Source organism: Danaus plexippus, chromosome 10 (genome assembly GCF_018135715.1).
Source record: "Danaus plexippus chromosome 10, MEX_DaPlex, whole genome shotgun sequence".
Lineage (NCBI taxonomy): Eukaryota > Metazoa > Arthropoda > Insecta > Lepidoptera > Nymphalidae > Danaus > Danaus plexippus.
In genome coordinates this window covers 6,973,833-6,993,269 of record NC_083543.1, presented here as the reverse complement: position 1 = coordinate 6,993,269, position 19,437 = coordinate 6,973,833, and the positions used below count along the sequence as shown (strand labels likewise).

General features: G+C 30.9%; 1 protein-coding gene across 1 annotated transcript in view; it reads left to right on the top strand.

The window, feature by feature from the left end:
• LOC116767117 (acetylcholinesterase-like) overlaps positions 1-19,437 on the top strand; it is a 29,821-nt gene that overhangs the window by 9,092 nt on the left and 1,292 nt on the right. Inside the window, exons 2-6 of the mRNA XM_032657296.2 lie at positions 8,439-9,751; positions 12,254-12,396; positions 12,780-12,932; positions 17,459-17,622; positions 19,109-19,266. Of these exons, the coding sequence (XP_032513187.1) occupies positions 8,566-9,751; positions 12,254-12,396; positions 12,780-12,932; positions 17,459-17,622; positions 19,109-19,266 (1,804 nt within the window). The 5' untranslated portion in view covers positions 8,439-8,565. The remainder of the gene's footprint in view (positions 1-8,438; positions 9,752-12,253; positions 12,397-12,779; positions 12,933-17,458; positions 17,623-19,108; positions 19,267-19,437) is intronic.

Sequence of the window (19,437 nt, the reverse complement as noted above, 5' to 3'; positions counted from 1 at the left end):
AAACTCACCGTTCTATCTTATGAATAGCATGTTACCTCTGGCCTCACTGCAATTCAAATACATTAGTGATATCATCTGCGTTACAGCGTTATATGGACGTAATGATATAAATATATATCTGTAAAGCTACCAGAACATCAGTTGAATACGTTTTTAAAGAAAATGTTTGGTCCAAAGTTCAGATTGCCCTATAAGTATCCTTAAAACATTCAGATTTCAACAAAAGCCTTGATTAGAAAATAGGTCGCCTAAGTGATCGCTACTAAGTATAAAGATAAAAGGATCTATGGATTCTTATAAAATGTATTATGGACGGATAAAATATTTACAATACACTGAGTAACAAAAAGATCTATAAAAACTATTTGATATTCCTAAAACTTTTACTAAGATATTAAACTCATGACATATAAAATAAATCTTAAAATGAATTACGAGACTATTGTATATTTTTTTTATTAAAAGACCTGTCACGTAAAACTGTCTTCCACTTTATCAAATAATCTATATATTTAAAAATAGAAATATTTTCATATAAATTATACAAATATTTAAAATCGAACTGTCAAAATTAATAGAAATCAGCCCACATCAATTTGGGTCACATATCAATTAGTAAATAGATCGCGATAAGCGGAGTTGGTAAACCTGGCTATTTTTGACATTTGTATTAATATAAATTTCGAATATATTTTCTAATAATATTTAAATAAATCTGTAATAGTCTAAGAATACCTTTCCTATTACCATGATTATAGCTTGTATTTTCATTATTACATAAGACTGGAGAAAATTCTGTTCATAATTATACAGAGTGAAAATTTTGTAAAGAATATAACAAAATATTAAGGAAAATCAGCTCAAAATGATATATGGTCGGAAGACTCAGAATGATATCACATTTTCCTTAGAAAAAAAAGCATTTTTTTAAAAGCGTTACGTAACTCTTTATTATACTATTCCTTCTTACTTAAGGCTTAAAATATAAGAAAAAGTAAGTATTTAGGGAGATTTATGAGGATGAGATTGTATACTTTGGTTATTTTTTGTGATAAAAATGGTAAGGACAAAAATGTTACTTAAATTATATTTTATTAGTGGTTTATAAAAAAAGTATTCTTTATGTAAGGACTTAAAATCCATTATTTTATTAACAAGGCTAATTATAAAACAAATATATTTTTGTTAAAACGTATGTAAAAAAAAACTGACGATATTTACTGAGAAGCTTATATGTTCTTATTATATAGATATAATAGTGTATGTAAGCGCTTGTCTTGATTTTTTATTTAATACAGTTTCTACATTACATTATAAAATAATAATATTATTATTATAAGATATTATTATTTAAGATATAACAGCATAGCATGACCGTCTCACCTTAGCTAGTAAAAGTTAAATTACTTATTATAAATATTTTATACAGTCATAATTAATAGTTTTAATTGACACAATTACATTAGCCATGTCATCGTCATTATAAAACGTCCTAATGATATATGATCGGCGATAATTAACGATTGTTCTGAATTTAATACGAGTTTTATAGAAATTTCAATATCATCATCATTTTATATATAAACGTCTCTATAATTCATATTTATTTCTATAATCATGGCTTTTAAAATATATATTCGAACCTTATTATTTGTCAATTGAAATTAACGTTCATAGACACGATCTTACTGTTCAGAGAGCTTAAGTTGCATTACAACTAACTGTGAATTGTGCTGAAGATGCCTGACTAAACTCCCTAATGAAGAGATCATTTAGCGCTGTGATCTTTTACTCCTGTCTTAATTTACGTTACATTTACTACTTTTGTTATAAATATATAAAATTATATACATATAAATGCACTTGATAGTAATATTAATGTGATGATAGGACAAACATTATAGATGTAATAAAAAAATACCGCTCTTATACAATAAATAAAATATACGTAGTGAATTTATATAGTGAATTATCAAAATTAAAAAAAGGAGCTGTAACTTCGACATCAAAGCAATCCTGACGAAAGTAAATGTCATTACAATATTTATTAGAATGTGAAATTTGATTTATACAATGAGTAAGGGAAACAAATCATCGGTATTACGATTGTGTTTACGGTTCCCAGTGGAATAATATAAATCCTCCATTCTCTACGGAAAACAATGAAGTAGTGGCTGTTTACTATAACTGATAACAATAGTACTGCACTATTAAGTTACTAGTGTGTGATATCATATGATATTGTTAATACAGGTCTTTATATAAAGACTAACTCGCCTATATATTCTGGATATAATAATCATTTAATTATCTTCAAGTTTTAAATTTGAGTAATACATCGTCTTTATTTTCGACAATATTGTTTATACATATGTATTTAAATATTAGTTAGGTAAGGTTTAATATCTTCAGGTACATATATAAAAGTAAATTTACATTTTTCCTATTCACGATATTTATTAAGAATGGATATAAAGATTTCATAAATTTTATTTCCTATATATTCTCACCATTTGAAAAAGGTTTTTATGAGAGAAATAACCAGAAAGTAATTTAAGAAAGCCTAACGAATAACTGAATAATTGTTGTAATAGCATTGCTTAGGTCGTGTAAAATAATTGTCACCAGTTATTAGTCTCATAATTTTTCAGATACATTTGTCTACAATGTCGCTTAAAAAGTTCGCGTAATTCTAACGTACCATTTTATTATTCTTGGTTTAATTAGTAGTAATATTTAAAATCAAAAACTTTGTGATAGGAAGCCACGGTTGGCATTAAAAATTAAATATGATCCTTACTCAGCTACCTGGTCAGAATGATATCTTTGTCTTGACCAGGCAACGTCTGTATGGTCTACTTGTACAATGTTCATAGTAAAAATCAAAGATAAAATTACAATTACTTGTAAAAAAAGTACATTGGGACCTTCAAGCCTTATATCGATTAAAAGTCTCGTTATTGAATTTGATTTTATCTGACCTTTCAATATACATCAACCTATAATTTGTATAAAGAAACTAATAAAATATTAAAAAAGGATTGACTCTATATAATAATTTGTCACAAATGTAACATATCATTATTTTCTTTTAAAATTCCGAACTATTTTATACAGTCTTTTTATATCGGAGAAGGCAGTTATTGACTTCAAAATTAATGAAATTAAAAACACTAAAAGAAAATTTTTTATCGATTTCAAAGACAAAGTCTTTAAATGTTGATAATTAGTAGTCGAAAACGTTCTGCTGCGCAAGTAGAGTCAGGCATTCAAGAAAATTTTTAATCTTCCTCAATCCGCAGCAACATCTGCCCTGATTGACTGAGCCCTTTCGAAGAACGTGGCCTTCCAGCTGAACTCGATTCAATCGGTCGATCGATCTAAATATCGATGTATGATGATATATATATATCGTTAGATTGATCGTCCTGTTCTAAACTTTTTGTACCACCAACATCATGAAAAACATGAAAAAAATAATAATTGATTAAAAGCTACTCGAACAACAACTCTGTTTGGCTCTTCGAAACTATCCCAAGTCTCTGACTCCATTCGGTAGAGAAAGCGATGATCACCAAATCATCATCAAATTTATGACAGAATCGATAGACAACTCGACGAGAAAAATCACACTGTCACAGTGTGCTCCAAGCCAAGAACTTTGTAAGCCGGATCGCTCATGTCACAGGCTCATCATCAGAAAGGCACCATATGAGCCTACTTATTAAATCGCTTTTTCGGCACATGAAGTAAATCTTCGACTCACCTCTCCCAACCTTAAGAAATCCTTTATCCACTTCCATTTTAATTGTTCTTGAGCGATGTCCCGGTATCTAAAATACCAACCCATCGTGACATTCTCAGGGATGAGACGGCAGTTTATGGGTTATATTTTTACTCGTCTTTAAAAAGGGTCTCGAGACTTCTTTAAAGGGAGGAATCGATTGAGGATAGAGATCAATCTCGAAAAAAGCACCGTGATCAATTTCACTTGACAAGGCAGTGTTAGCACTTCCAATAGACAAATTAGATTATATAAGTATCCTATTCCTTGCCAAAAAACCTGAATATAAAAGAGTCACCCTGATTAATTGTCACATGTTCCGGTATACTGTAAAAGCTGCAGGGCTAACAGCAATACACATAACAAAGAAAAAACCTTCCGTCAACATCTAGAGATGCCTACTTCCTATAGGACCTATAATCCTTGATCTATTGTAAAAATAAAACCCTTAGAAATAAGGGCACACCTTACGAGACTCGCATATTTCCAAGCATGTTTTGCGCAAGCTTGTACTTCACCCATGGACTATTCTTGGTCTATCAGTCATTAATAGACTGCTCATGTTACAAAACAATTTTATATACATAGGTGTTGGAATTAATTCGTAGCATTTTTTCATTAAAAAAGTAAAGGTTTATTTGAAATGAAAATAAAAAATTACCTTATTGAAAATACTGCCCATTGCTTGCCACTACTTTTCCCCATTTTTCAGGTAACTGTCGAATGCCACGTCAAAAAAAGGAGGCAATTCATAAATTGATCCAATTGTGGCAATCCTCATAAGATGTTATTTTTTTCTCTGATAAACCATGAGCCATTGATCAAAACAGGTGGTAATCCGAAAGGGCAATATCCGGAAAATACGGCGGGATGGTAAAAACCTCCCATTTCAATGTTTCCCGGTATATTTTCACTAGTTTCGCCACGTGAGGTCGAGCATTGTCGTGCAGTAAAATAACTTTATCGTGCATTTTGCTCCATCTCGGCCGTTTTTCTTTCAATGCATGACTCAAACGCATCAATTGCAACCGTAGGATCCCCAGTGATGGTTTCATTGGGTTTTAACAATTCATAATAAACAACATCTTGTTGAGCCAACCAAATACAAGGGAGGAGCTTAGATCCCTGAATATTGCATTTTGCCACTGATGATGATGGTTGTCCGGGCTTAACCCATGATCTTCTGCGTTTCGGAATGTAACCAAACGATGTAGAAAACTTTTTCAATAATATAAAAAACACTGTAATACCCACGCCATCTCTCATCAAACGCTACGAATTATTTCTAACACCTTAATAGTTGATACACACAGCCATAGATTTATCAGGATCTACGATTTCTATTTCTCACACTTCATCCAATCAGGTTCGTTATCTTAGCGACTGACTACATCAACTTCGATTCCCTGAAAGGCATAGTACCTTCTAAAGACGTGCGCTAAGGCCTTAACAACAAGTAACAACCGATAATATAGACATGAATGTTCCAAAAAAAACATCATAATTACTTACAAACACAGGGTCTTTGTCAGCAAAGATGATGATCCGTTTCATCCACGACGCTTTTGTCGCTGTTATCGCATTTCCCTATGCTATTTTCCTTTTACAGACGTCTTAGAATCACACTTGCAACGGAAGTGGGATCTTTAGGTCCGCATTTCAAGGTTAGGTCCCATTTGTATGACCGACACTCTGTCGGTATCGTTTTCAAAGCCAATAGGGCTACTGGCATTAGACTAGAAAGTATAATCAATGCTATAGGATTGGTTTATATTATCAGTACCCTGCGACGTCCTTAATGAATTGAAAAAAAAATGACCACTTACCCTTACTGTTTAATATATACATAAATTTAACTTAGGACTTTGATTCTACTTGATTATGTATGACCACTAGTTGCTAACTTTTAAGAACCTCTGTACACTTCACGCAAGGCATGGTTTTTGAATAAACATGGATTGTAAACATAACCCAGGCTTGTATTACGAACAGGATTTCTTGGTCACTAAGGTTGGCAAAATATGGCAAAAAAAGAAAACCTGTCTGCAGTTGGACACTCATTAGCTACTGATGAGCGAGGGCTTTAAAAATGATAAATGCTTTTATACGAATCCATTTTACGTTAAATTTGTTTCGTATTTTTAGCATCCATTTATTCGAGCATAGCATTAATGTATTAATTGAAACATTACTCATAAGTATTATGTTTATAATCTCATTTTGTCATAAGTAAATTCATTTTGAGGATTTCAACGAAAAGAACCTTCATATATCACTGAATATAATGAGTGGTGTATACGAAAAGGATGACAACGTATCCGTATGTAAGATGTCACGACAATACCATAAATTTTAAGCTGTCTAGTGTTTTGAAATAAATATATACTTGTGGTACAAACGGTTGGAGCTATAATTTATGTATCAATAATATTAATAAACACATCATAATCATGGGAGTCAATTAGTTATAGTTAATTTGACCATCTAAACCCCACAAAAAATATTAATTGAACATCCAGCAAGTCATTATCAAGAACATAAAATGGGTCAGATCTTCTTATAAGTACTGCTTATTATAATTTATGGCAGGATACAGTCTGGCATTGAACTTGAGAGTAGGGGGTGTGACTTGCAAGCCTCCAAGGCCGCACAGCATTGTATTAGCCCATCGATTTATCGAGCGGCGCGCGCTGCTCGCCCCTGCAAGGGGGGCCCCCCCTGTCTCGGAATGAGGCTTGCCTAACGCTTCTCTCCCCACATAAGATTCTATTACACCTTTTTAATATAGAAATGTTTTTATTTTATTATCTGTGTCAGTGTTGGTTTCAATTTATCTTATTGTTTTTATTATTAAAAAAAGAAACAATTTTTTTGTTTCTGTATTTAAGTTCTAAATAGGTACCCTTTTTATATATATTTTTTTTCATAATATAATTAAATATTTTAATAAAAATAAAAAAAAAATATTGGTATGTTTGTGTCCTCGAAATATTTTCTGTCGTTCAGTGATATGAATTAAGACCTTATTTTATTATCTTTTCGTTTTCCAAAATCTGTCTACTAAAATTTTATACTCCATTTTAACTAGCACTCTAAATTCACAAGACACTTTCATGATACTTGATTTTACTAAGAACAAAATTTAATGCCCTGTTACCAAGTACAGTTTGGAGCTCTATTTCATAAACTATTAGGTTCCGTAGGGTCTAAATCTCATTATACAACACGCTCGTCTGCATACAGAGTAAGCTTAAGTTAATTTACAGTGAAGACGTTTCTCAAGGGATCCCTAGCTGATCTCGGCAAACGGTGCTTTGATATGTTCTCCTATTCCATACATGACCTGAATTTATATCAGAGGGACTCCTTAAGTATAAATACATTTATGTAATTAGTGAATGTATTAGAGGCAATGATAACAATGGTTGAAATGATTGGTTAAAAAATGACCAAAAAATAACCCAAATTTCACATCAATATTACGAGTACTATGATTTTCTGTTTAACAATACTAGTCACGCAGTATTTGTAAAACAAACATTAATTTAAATAAACAGTGACGATTTTTTTGTATGAATTTCTGCTATTCTATTATATTTTATGTGACAATATGAACAACGATTTATTAACAACTGACTGTCGCCCGCTACTTTGTCTGCGTAGGTGTATAATCAGTTTAAATTAATCGCCTCTGTTCTACTTGGAATCCTATCTTATATACCTCACTTATAACATTCTTTCAAATAGATGTATTGTTCATCGTTTTTCATTCGTATAATAATAATAATATTTCATTAATATAAGTAGTTATTTCACAGAAATTAATTAAAAGTCATCTAAATTTAAGTTTCCAGCGACATACTATTTTTTATAAAATATATATATCTTTTTCTTAATATACCTAAGTTGTCAACAAATCATAGCATCTTTTGTTGAACTTTGTCATATATAATATAAAATTATTTAAAATTCTGTTTAAACAAACAGAACAATCCTCGACTCTGTTGCCCGAGGTTTTATCGGCCTTCACTTCAATATTCATTCGCAACTTTATATCGAACGATGAAACAATGTAATGTGTCCCTAGATACCGATTCGGATGTCCGATGAAATAATTATTACCCGCTGGCTTTGGGTTCCAAGGTTCATGTTCTCGATGGAACGTACGTATAGATACGTAGACGTAGCGGCAAACTGTTGAATGTAACGGAGTACAAAGTAACGGTAATGTTGTAATATAGGAAATATTTAAGAGAACGCGTTAAAAATTTTACTGAGGACCAAATTTATAATAGAAATTCTACTAGTGACTTTAATAATCTGAATCAAAGTTTCATTATTTACCTTAAACAATATTATATTTTTTACATGTCTTTGTTCCCTAAAGCTTATTTGAATTGTTTTGACACTATAAACTCTTATTCCATTGATAGCCATTAAAGATCCGAAGCACTCACATTCGAACGATTTCATTGTGATTGATTCACCATTTCAATGGTAATAAAACTCTTTCGATTTTAAGCCAGCTAATGGATCCACGTACCTCTTTACTACTGCATCTATCTATTTGAAGGAAGGTTGTACTTGAATTATGAAAAAACTTCTCATTCTGGTTTATCTAAATAGAGTTTAATTAATTTATTTTCTGTTGCAGGTACACGAGACAGTGGTTAAGGATTGAGTAGTGTAGAGATGAATTTTGATAAATACTTGATAAAATTGGCAGACTACTTCCGATTAAATACGTCACGTTAAGAGTTGTTAAAAAAGACGCCAGAAAAATGGGTTATCATATTAAAATTATACTTACCAAATTGTTGTTGTGCGTTTGTATATCGCGAGTGTGGGCTCGATCGTGGGCAAATCATCATGATACTACATCGTCTACGACTCAAACGACACCCACAACCAGTCCTGTACCGAAAAATTTTCATAATGATCCCCTAATTGTGGAAACCAAAAGCGGACTTATCAAAGGTTATGCTAAAACTGTCATGGGTCGTGAAGTGCATATTTTTACTGGTATCCCCTTCGCCAAACCACCTTTAGGACCGCTAAGATTTAGAAAACCAGTCCCGATTGACCCTTGGCATGGAGTTCTAGAGGCAACAGCTATGCCCAATAGTTGTTATCAGGAACGGTATGAATATTTTCCGGGATTTGAAGGAGAAGAGATGTGGAATCCTAATACAAACATATCAGAAGACTGCCTTTATTTAAACATTTGGGTACCACAACATTTAAGAGTTCGACATCATCAAGACAAGCCTCTTACGGAAAGGCCAAAAGTGCCTATTCTAGTTTGGATATACGGAGGAGGCTTTATGAGTGGAACAGCTACACTTGACCTGTATAAAGCAGATATAATGGCTTCATCGAGTGATGTTATAGTAGCGTCAATGCAATATAGAGTTGGTGCATTTGGATTTTTATATTTAAATAAATATTTTTCTCCTGGAAGTGAGGAAGCACCCGGAAATATGGGTCTTTGGGATCAACAAATGGCTATTCGCTGGATAAAAGATAATGCTAAAGCATTTGGAGGCGATCCGGAGTTAATAACTCTTTTCGGAGAGTCTGCTGGAGGAAGTAGTGTGAGCTTGCATATGTTATCCCCGGAAATGAAAGGATTATTCAAACGAGGAATCTTGCAATCTGGAACTTTAAATGCTCCATGGAGTTGGATGACTGGAGAGAGAGCTCAAGATATTGGAAAAGTTTTAGTCGATGACTGCAATTGTAACAGCAGTTTATTAAGTGCGGACCCAAGTTTAGTAATGGATTGCATGCGAGGTGTTGATGCCAAGACGATTTCAGTACAGCAATGGAATTCTTATACTGGTATTTTGGGTTTTCCGTCGGCACCAACTGTGGATGGAATATTTTTGCCAAAAGATCCCGATACGTTGATGAAAGAAGGTCATTTCCATAATACAGAAGTGCTTCTCGGAAGCAACCAAGACGAAGGTAATATTATGAATTCAATTATGTATCAAAATTTTATGATGGCAATTATATATTTCACAGAACCAACATTACTATGTGTTACTCGCAAACTAGTGTAAGTTTTGATAAACGTTTTGATATATAATTTATTTAGATTTTAGTTAATAGGTACTCCTCTTTTTAATTACATTAAAAGAGAATATTTTTCTTAAGTAAAAACTCATTAATTTAAAGTGCAGCTCTACTGACGCTATGTTTGCATTATACTTGAAGGCTGACCGCAAATGTTAGCTTTCCGTATTAAATGTGCTTATTTTCAAAACTGAGATGTTTATGTTACCCAAGTTATTGCAAAATCCGAGAGTCTAGCTTAATATTAAAAATTATTTAGAAATCCTTTTAATATAATCTTATTATCAAGAAGCCCAAGTGATTTCTTATGCAAGTCTGTTCTTTTATTAAATAGAACGAATATATAAGTAATTGGGATCCAATAAATCAACATGTAGCAAGCACTGATAGCGTTATTTTAGATAATAGAAAATCGAAACATTTTATATTGAACGACCTTTCTTGATATTGTACATATCAATATCAGATACAATTCGAGGACGTCTGCTACACCTGTACTAGGTACGCCTGCGCAGTGGTACGTAAACACAGCGATTGTTGGCTGTACTACCAAGTACTACAGACTCGCCCACGCGAAAGCTCTCATCCTCCTACTTTCGACCCGGTGCTACGCATGCCTCCCCTTTCCACCCTAGAGTTCTAGAACGGTATTGACTGAGTTTCCTCGTTGGCGCTATGGTTTGCTTTGATAGTTTATCTTATCCTTAATACAAAACATTATTTGAATGATAATTCCTTATCAAACATTGCAATTATGTTAAAAATCCAATATTTTATTAATAATTGTATTGCAATACATAGTTTAAGCAATTATAATTGTGTTTAAATAAAATTGCTACAACTCCTGTTAGTATGAATTCTCCGTTTTATGCGATATTTAAAATATATTTCAAATATAGCTCTGACAATTTGTAATATGAAATGTTCATTTATTTCCAATCATCATTACAAAGTTAATAGCGGTTATTACCACCATTTTTTTTCAATATACAGGTGAGGAGTGTTATCTTAACGTTAATGTTTTATAGACGAAATTGTTTAACGTTTATTCTAAAAATGCTAATACAGTATAAAACAATACAAAAAATTCGTAGTGACTTCGGATTACTTCATATAATGGTTGAACACGAACGAATATCCGGTGATACGTCTCCGTCTGCCATTCCTGACAATCAAGCTATTAGAATTTCCGCTTATATCCCATTATTTATTATAGTGTACACGTGCATCAAACTTCATACAAAATTGAATGTAAAGCAACTTATCTAAAACTACGGGTATTAAAAATAACAGATAATTTAATTCAGATTGATACAAAACTCTTTTCTAATTCTCTTCTCAGATATTCAGTTTCATGACTATATTTTTGGAGATATCTTTGGCGTATTAGTAGTAGTATATATATTTACTGGTTTTATTATGAAGAAGTAAAATGTTTTTCTCTTTGTAACAACCAATGTTATACCGCGCTATTATATGCATACACACATATATATATATATATGGTGTTATGTATATGTTTCAGAAATATAAGAAACATTGCTGGTAATACAAGGCAGGCAAGATTTTAATGAACACAGTCGTTAGGCTGTTCACAGTTTTATATTTTTTTACATGTGAAGTTTGTAGTTACCTCAAAAACATTTTGTGTACAAATTATATAATATAGACATCCAAATATTCAGTTAAAAAGATAAAAGATAATTTAGATGCTCTTACTTATTTGTAAAAATTTACAATATTTGTGAGTTATGAATTGAATAAAGAAAGAAATGTATATTTTATTAAAATTATTTTTTCTTTCATAAATGCAACGTCTAAGTTATTTTTAACCTGAAATTCTAGAAATCCATTAAAAAAAATAAAAATTTCTATGAAATAGTTTCAACATCAATTCCAAAGCGACATTGAACATGCAATGTTGCAGTTTTTTAATGAAATTATATTTGAATATAAAAGAATGTAAGGTGCTAAGATCATCATATGAAAGAATAGAAAAATAGTTTCTTAAATTTCATCTTATTGAAATATGTCTCTTTTGTCAAAGGTTTTAAGATTCATTTTATTTTTAATTTAAATAAATAAAAATGACAATAAAGGCTTCCAAGTGTTGTTACAAATTCAAAGGATAGTTCTTGATTTTATTCCTAACAAGCCTCGTTAGCAACTGTACTCGGATCAACTTACCCAATAAATGCAAGAGTATTTCTCATTTCATTAATTATACTAAAAGTATTATTGTATTGGAAAAGATCTTGTATAAATGTTTAGAGATTACAAATAAACAATGTATTGAAATTAAATGCAGATTCATTATTACTAACAAATATTTAATTAACTATTTATAATTATATCATAATATTTATTATATTTGTCATCATTCGTTTGCAGGGACATACTTTCTGCTTTACGATTTTCTCGACTACTTCGAAAAAGATGGTCCAAGTTTCCTGCAAAGGGAGAAGTTTTTGGACATAATAGACACCATTTTTAAGGAGTTCTCTAAAATTAAAAGAGAAGCTATTGTATTTCAGGTAATTAAAGTTTTCAATATGAATATTTCATGTAAAGATATCTATATTGTAAGATATTATTTTAATTCACCTGGAACCCGATACAAGCCATAGAAATGTATGCCTCTAATATCTCTCCTTATAAATTACACGTTGGCTCGTAATAGGTTGCATGTTTGAGTTAAATATGTTTTTGCTAACTGCTCCTGACCTAATATAAGTTCTTTCGCAGAATCATTTGATGAGAACTTCCCATTCAAAATTGCTTGTCCAGAAATGCTTATGTCGATTTACTGTATTTTATACAGTTTTATATTTTTAGTTACTTCAAATTGATTACTAATATCTTACAAATATTTTACGTTCTTGATATATAGGGGATGTGTTTTTTTGTTTATATTTAGTACACCGATTGGGAGGAAATCACCGACGGCTATTTGAACCAGAAGATGGTTGCTGACGTCGTAGGGGATTATTTCTTCGTGTGCCCAACAAATTATTTTGCTGAAATTCTCGCTGATTCTGGTGTAGACGTTTACTATTACTACTTTACACACGTAAGTAACGATCTATTTGTCCATAATATATTTGATATCTAAGGTTACACATCAAAATAAAACTGTTTTTCATCTCACGTGCCCGTGATCACGGTATCGCAAAGTAATCGAAATGCTTGGTAAAATGTAGAATAATAAAAGATGCGAAGTAAATCCAAATAACATAGTTAGTCATTTATTATATATTTGTTGACTTAAAAGCAATATATTAATAAAAAATAATACTCGTAAAGGTCATTTACCCCAAGAAAGTAATTGTGTAGCATGACACCTGTCCACTGATATCAGCTACCGCTAAATTAAGCCGTCAAACTTCGAAAGCTGACGTGACAAGGTTTTTGTACATTATACGTCGAAGATTCTGTCATAATTGTACACGGTTCGAGGGTTTATAAGTCAAACTGATTCAAAATATCAAAATATACACATAATATAAAACTTTGAATGTCACTATTCTTGAATAAAATAAATATACGAAGAAATAGAAAACATTTATTTATTCAGCAGCTCTTTAAACTACAAACTGGTATGCGCATACACGTTAATTTGGCTAACGAACCAAATGCGAGGGCTCTTCCAAAGAGGCTGCAAGCGACATTTATTTTTTGGCCTGATAACTCTTGTGAAAGTAAAGGTCGAATTTGAAAAGTTTTTTACTTAGTTTGTATTATATAACTGGGGCGAAATTTCATCTGGGGCTTTGATTATAATAAGGCTTTTGGTAACAAAATAAAGAATACTGTATTTTCTTAAGAAAATGTATTCAAATGTGAGTGTTGAAATGAAGGACTATTCAGTCTCATCACGTTACAGCAATATAATTTCTATCTAACTCGATCTTTAATGTAAATATATATCAAAATTAATTAAAAATAATTATGTAATCAATAAAACCGAGCTTGAAGTATGATTTCGGTTAGTCTTTAAAAAGGGTAGGAAGCAAGGAAAAGTAATTAGATATATTTGAACTAATACACAATTATTATGTTTATGAAAGAAATAACTTAGACTTTTTAGGGCGCTTTAACTTCTTTATATTCATATATCGTTTTTCAGCATTTGTAAAATTATCCCTTTTTCCATGGATTTCTTAAATGATTGTAAAACTATTATTTAATTAATACTACTAATATATTATGTAATTAATAAAAACTTCGAAAACTATAGTTTTTCTCCTAGACTAGTAGCAACAGATATTCGCAATATCGATATAGGAAGAATTACAGATTTTTTCAATTATTTCCATCAGTGAAACAATGCTTTAAGATCTCTAGTTTTATTTGAAAACATACTAGAAGAATGGAATCACGTAAGACAGACAATGGTCACTAACGACAAATCTCACCCGGTGGGAGCTCCGAAGTGATTTATATTAATTTACTCCAGAAAGGCAGACAACTTTCATATAATCAAAGAATTTAAAGTAAACCTTTCCTTTTCATTTCAAATAGACGGATGATTTCAAATGGCTTGTCAATTTGTTAATCTTAAAAGCGCTTATTAAAGGGTCATTCCTCACGTGTTACTATCACAGAAGCAAGCCACGTGCTTTACTATTTTCGTAAGCTAGTGCGTCACTGCTAGTTCAATTGCCTATTGTAAGCGTACATCTCATTGGCAGTGGCCATTTGCTTTTTGTTGTTAGATAAAATCTAGTTTGTATTCTACTTTGATCAATTCACTCAGTGAAGATCTTATTTGTATCTACTTTTTTTGCCTTTTGTAATTCGAATTCGTTTTTAAATTATCATTTAAATGTTCGTGATATGGAAATTAATAATAAAATTCCAGTGTCACACATTTGAATTAATAAGGTTTTATTTAAATAATACATTTATATGATCTTTATGCTATATTTATTTTCAATCTAAAGAAAAAATATTATGATACCCACATCTGATGTGTTTTGAATTTGAGATCAGAACCATTATGGCATGCAAAAGTATTGGTTGACTGGGCAATCATTTCAATTCATTTCAGTTCTATTTTAGGTTCTGTGTTCCGATTTTGCAAACACAGTAAAAATGATAAACATAACTTTTAACATGTTTATGAAATAGTGTCCCAGTTTTACCCCACATGAAGTGTTATATAACGCAATGAGAGGAACAATTTTGTTTTTACAGCGAAAGTATTTAACACTTTTGCTCTAGTGGTTAAGTATTGTATGCTAGTGTTGAGAATACATATTGTAAGTTCTCGAGGTGAATCTAAATAAAATTTTATTTTTATTTGAAACTGTCGGAAACGGAAGCTAAAATAATATATACTTCACACTCATAAATTCTGTAGTCTGATATAAATCACGTAGTGGATATATTGAAAGATTATTGTTATAAAATTGCACATCATAGATTTAATATTAAATTCTTTATTTTCTTATACTAAATATATATCGGATTTAAATTAAATAATTATGGATTAAGTGATTGAAGTCGAAATTAAACAGGCAAACATTGCCGCGGGTATAATTCTCAATAAAATTTGATTTATTACATTGTAAGAGTATACAAATCATTCGATTTATTATTCTAATCGGAAAATGAATACTTAAGTATGAAGAATTGGCTGAATATAAATCAAAGTAAAGCAATGACAGCGATTCTTATCGACACTTCGACAAACAACCATCGTAAACAAAACTCAAAAGTCTAAAAGCAAAAGTAGAAAGTAAATATCGAAGATAACAGAATGTATGGAAATAATACGAAGTTTTAAGTAACAAATAATATATTATTTATATATAGATATATAAGTACGTATATAACTTTTTGTTTTCAGTTACATTTATAAAGGTTTTTTTTTTCTCATTATAAAAGTACTCTCATGAACATTCTTGACAGATACTTACAGATTTTTTTATCCCAAAAAGTTCCAACCGGTCGTACACCCTGCTTCTTTGTAAGCGCTCATAATCATGAGTCATCAATGCTCGCGGGCACTAGCCCATAGGCATTTGAAATATAAAAGGATATTAAAATGGTTGATAATGAACTTGTGCAAGCTTGAAAGATCCCACATATACGTATTAAGCAAAAACCTCAGGAGAAAATACACCACACATACATTTTACACTGATTACTCCTGGAACGAACTCTAAAAGATCATCGACATAGATACGGTTTTGGATTTAAAAGCATCCGTGTTATACTCGGTCGATATTAACTTGTTGTGTCTCAGATCTTCTAGAAGTCCGTTTACTATTGCAATTATGAAATATAAAATCCAATTTAAAATCATATTTTCTAAATGTTTATATATTTGAATATTAAGGATATAATGTGTGACTACGAAGTTCCGTATGAATTTCAATTATCATAATTATTTAATGTATATATTTTGAATTCTAATTTATTGAATAAGTGAAAAATAGTATACAAGAAAAGGTGATTTAATATGAAGAAGACACCCAGTTAAATAATATGGCCACTGGAGAAAAAATTTAATAGGTCATTGAAAAAATCGTAAAAGCGGGTTGTTAGTCAGAAACTGCAAAATTAGCTCTTCAAATGAGATGCACCAAAGTAGGTGATTAAACACATACTAATTGGCTTCCTATATGAAGTTTGAATCTGTTTAATTCGTAATTCTCGGTTCTTAACATTTATACAATGAGTTCTGTCGATTTTATTTTTAAATCCATTTAATAACACTTATTTATTTTACTTTAATTTCTTTTTATTTATTATGTCTTTTGAAAAAAAAATACTTTGTAAATGTATCAATACATTTAATAGTATTTAAATGTAAATCTATGATATTTTTATAATTTCTATTCTAAAACTCTCTGAGTCGGATGGCTGTGTTCTTGTTATATATATTTTGCCTGGCATTTCAGTATTTTATTTAAAAATCCCAAGAATAAGTTTCATTTATTTGTAACATTTTTGTCGACATGACTTTAAGTGAAAATAATTACTTTTAAGTAATGAGATCTACGACTTTCGCGAGTTTTATTGATTTAAATGAAACTAATATAGTTTCAGATATGCTACGGGGATTTTATTATTTTAAAACTACATAATCCCGATGTTTCGGTTACTTTTCAGCAACCGTGATTACGGGCAGACGAGATGTGACACATGTGACACGTCGGGATTATGTAGTTTTAAAATAAAAAATTCCGCGTAGTATATCCGAAAATATATAAGTGTCATTTACTTTTAAGTATTTCAACATTACATATGATTCTGGAATGTCTTAAATGTCATATACAGTCAAACAAACTTCCATAATTCAAATCGTATTTGGATCATGTCAGACAAAACAACAGTAACAATAAGTAAGATAGGTTTGTTATTGTTTTAGCAGCGTGGGTTTTACCCTTACTCCATAATGTGTGGGATGTATTATTAGTTTGTCTTAACCGAAGTAAAGTATCTTCTGCGTATGGAGTCTAAGTTGTATTTATAAACATAGCCCATATATTATTAAACTTTCGTTTTAAAAGAATAACAGTGTATAATTTATATATGTCAATATTACATGGACCATGGAAAGTAAAGTTTTTATCCTAATGATTTCAGAGAACTAGTACAAGTCCTTGGGGTGAATGGATGGGAGTGATTCATGGGGATGAAGTGGAATATGTCTTCGGGCATCCCCTGAACATATCTTTACAGTACCATACTCGTGAACGTGACCTGGCTTCTCACATAATGCAATCATTCACCAGATTTGCTTTAACCGGGTAAGAGTAAATTGCAATACTAATAGCAAATAAAAATTCAAAAGAAAAAAAATACTTTAGTGTCACATATTTTAAATTATTTCACTATTATGTATATGTATATAGTTATATCTAGCTAGAATAATTTATCACTAGAAGATAATAATCTTCTTTGGGTTCAAGTTTTCATACCTGTGATATTTTAAATATTTATTTGAATGGGAAGGGCGAAAAAATGTTCCTGACGGTTCCATCAAATAAAGCGTTATTGAATTTTAATGTCGATCCCCTGACTTGCTAGTCAAGCATTATGAACGGATATTTTTATCTTTTATTATTAAAAATTATTTATTCTTATAGGGCTCATTATAGATAAAATTTCTATTCAATTTCAAAGTCGTGTTGCACGAAATACTCATTATTGTATAAAAGAAAATGATCTAAAGTAATATAAAAAAGTTGTTTTGACTAAAAATACGATATATTATAATTCAGTTATGTCAAAAAGTTTAAAGTAACAAATATTTACATCAGAAGTGACGAAAAACGTAATTTTTCAATCATTCGTATATTTTAAAGTTGTTTTCATAAGAGATTTAAGCAAGGAATTCAACAAGTAAAGAATATGAACTCGACATATCATATACCTAAACATGTATTTTACTATTGACCTCATTTTATTTCATAACTCATAACGGCTAAATAAGGAACAACGTTTCCTGATAGCTTTTCCTTCGTCAAGATGTTTATTTCATAAAGGAAAGAAAATCTTCTTGCTTATTAAGCATCTTATTAATTTTAAAGACACAGATTGACTGAATGGTTTGTTCTATATAATTTTAAGTTCCAGTAATTTTTTTTTAAATAGAATAAATAGTCACAAATCTCGTCAAAAGTTAAGTCAACTATTAGCTGATATTAATAATGCTGTCTAGATATATGATATGGCAAAGTATGCTGCAATATATATAATTCTATATTAAAGCACACAATGCTGTAAAATTTTCTTTAAGATGTAAATATCATATCATTGTGACTTTAAAAATTATTATGTAAACGGAAATCTGTTTTGTACTGACATAGTAACAATAAATATAGTACACAACAACAATATGATAATTTACTCAACATAATTTAAACGTATGTATTAGAAGCTATCCTAAAATAAAAATACGAGGGTCAGTACTACGCCGATACCGATAAACAACTCTATGACACTCGGTTAACACGACTAACTCCGCCGCGCTCTGATCTGAAGCCATTTTTAACTATATAAGGGTTAGGTTATTCTCAATAGACACGTGGCAATGCCAATCCGGAGCTAGTCGTCAGTTGCGAACACTATATAACCTTATTTTTTAATTGTAAAGTAACTTATTATATAATGAATAAACTATCTATGTAGTTACAAAACTGCCTTAACCATGCTCCTATTCATTTATTCCCACAAGAATGTGAGTATATAACAAGAAAGAAAAACTTTAGCTGTTATCATATAAATTTACAGTAAACCTCACAAGCCTGATGAGAAATGGCCACTTTACTCTCGGACAGCCCCTCACTATTACACTTACACTGCTGATGGCCCCAGTGGCCCGGCCGGCCCGCGTGGTCCCCGAGCTTCCGCCTGCGCCTTCTGGAACGACTTCCTCAACAAGCTTAATGGTAAATATTCAAATTATAAGCTATCCATTATTTTTTACACATTGTTATTCAGAACGCAGAAATATCTCACTTCGACATTCAATCTAAAAGCGTTATTCATCAGTTTTTTATTATCCATGTACCTGACTCAATAAGAGTAAGTGATTAAATCTATACATTTTGTTGTTAGTT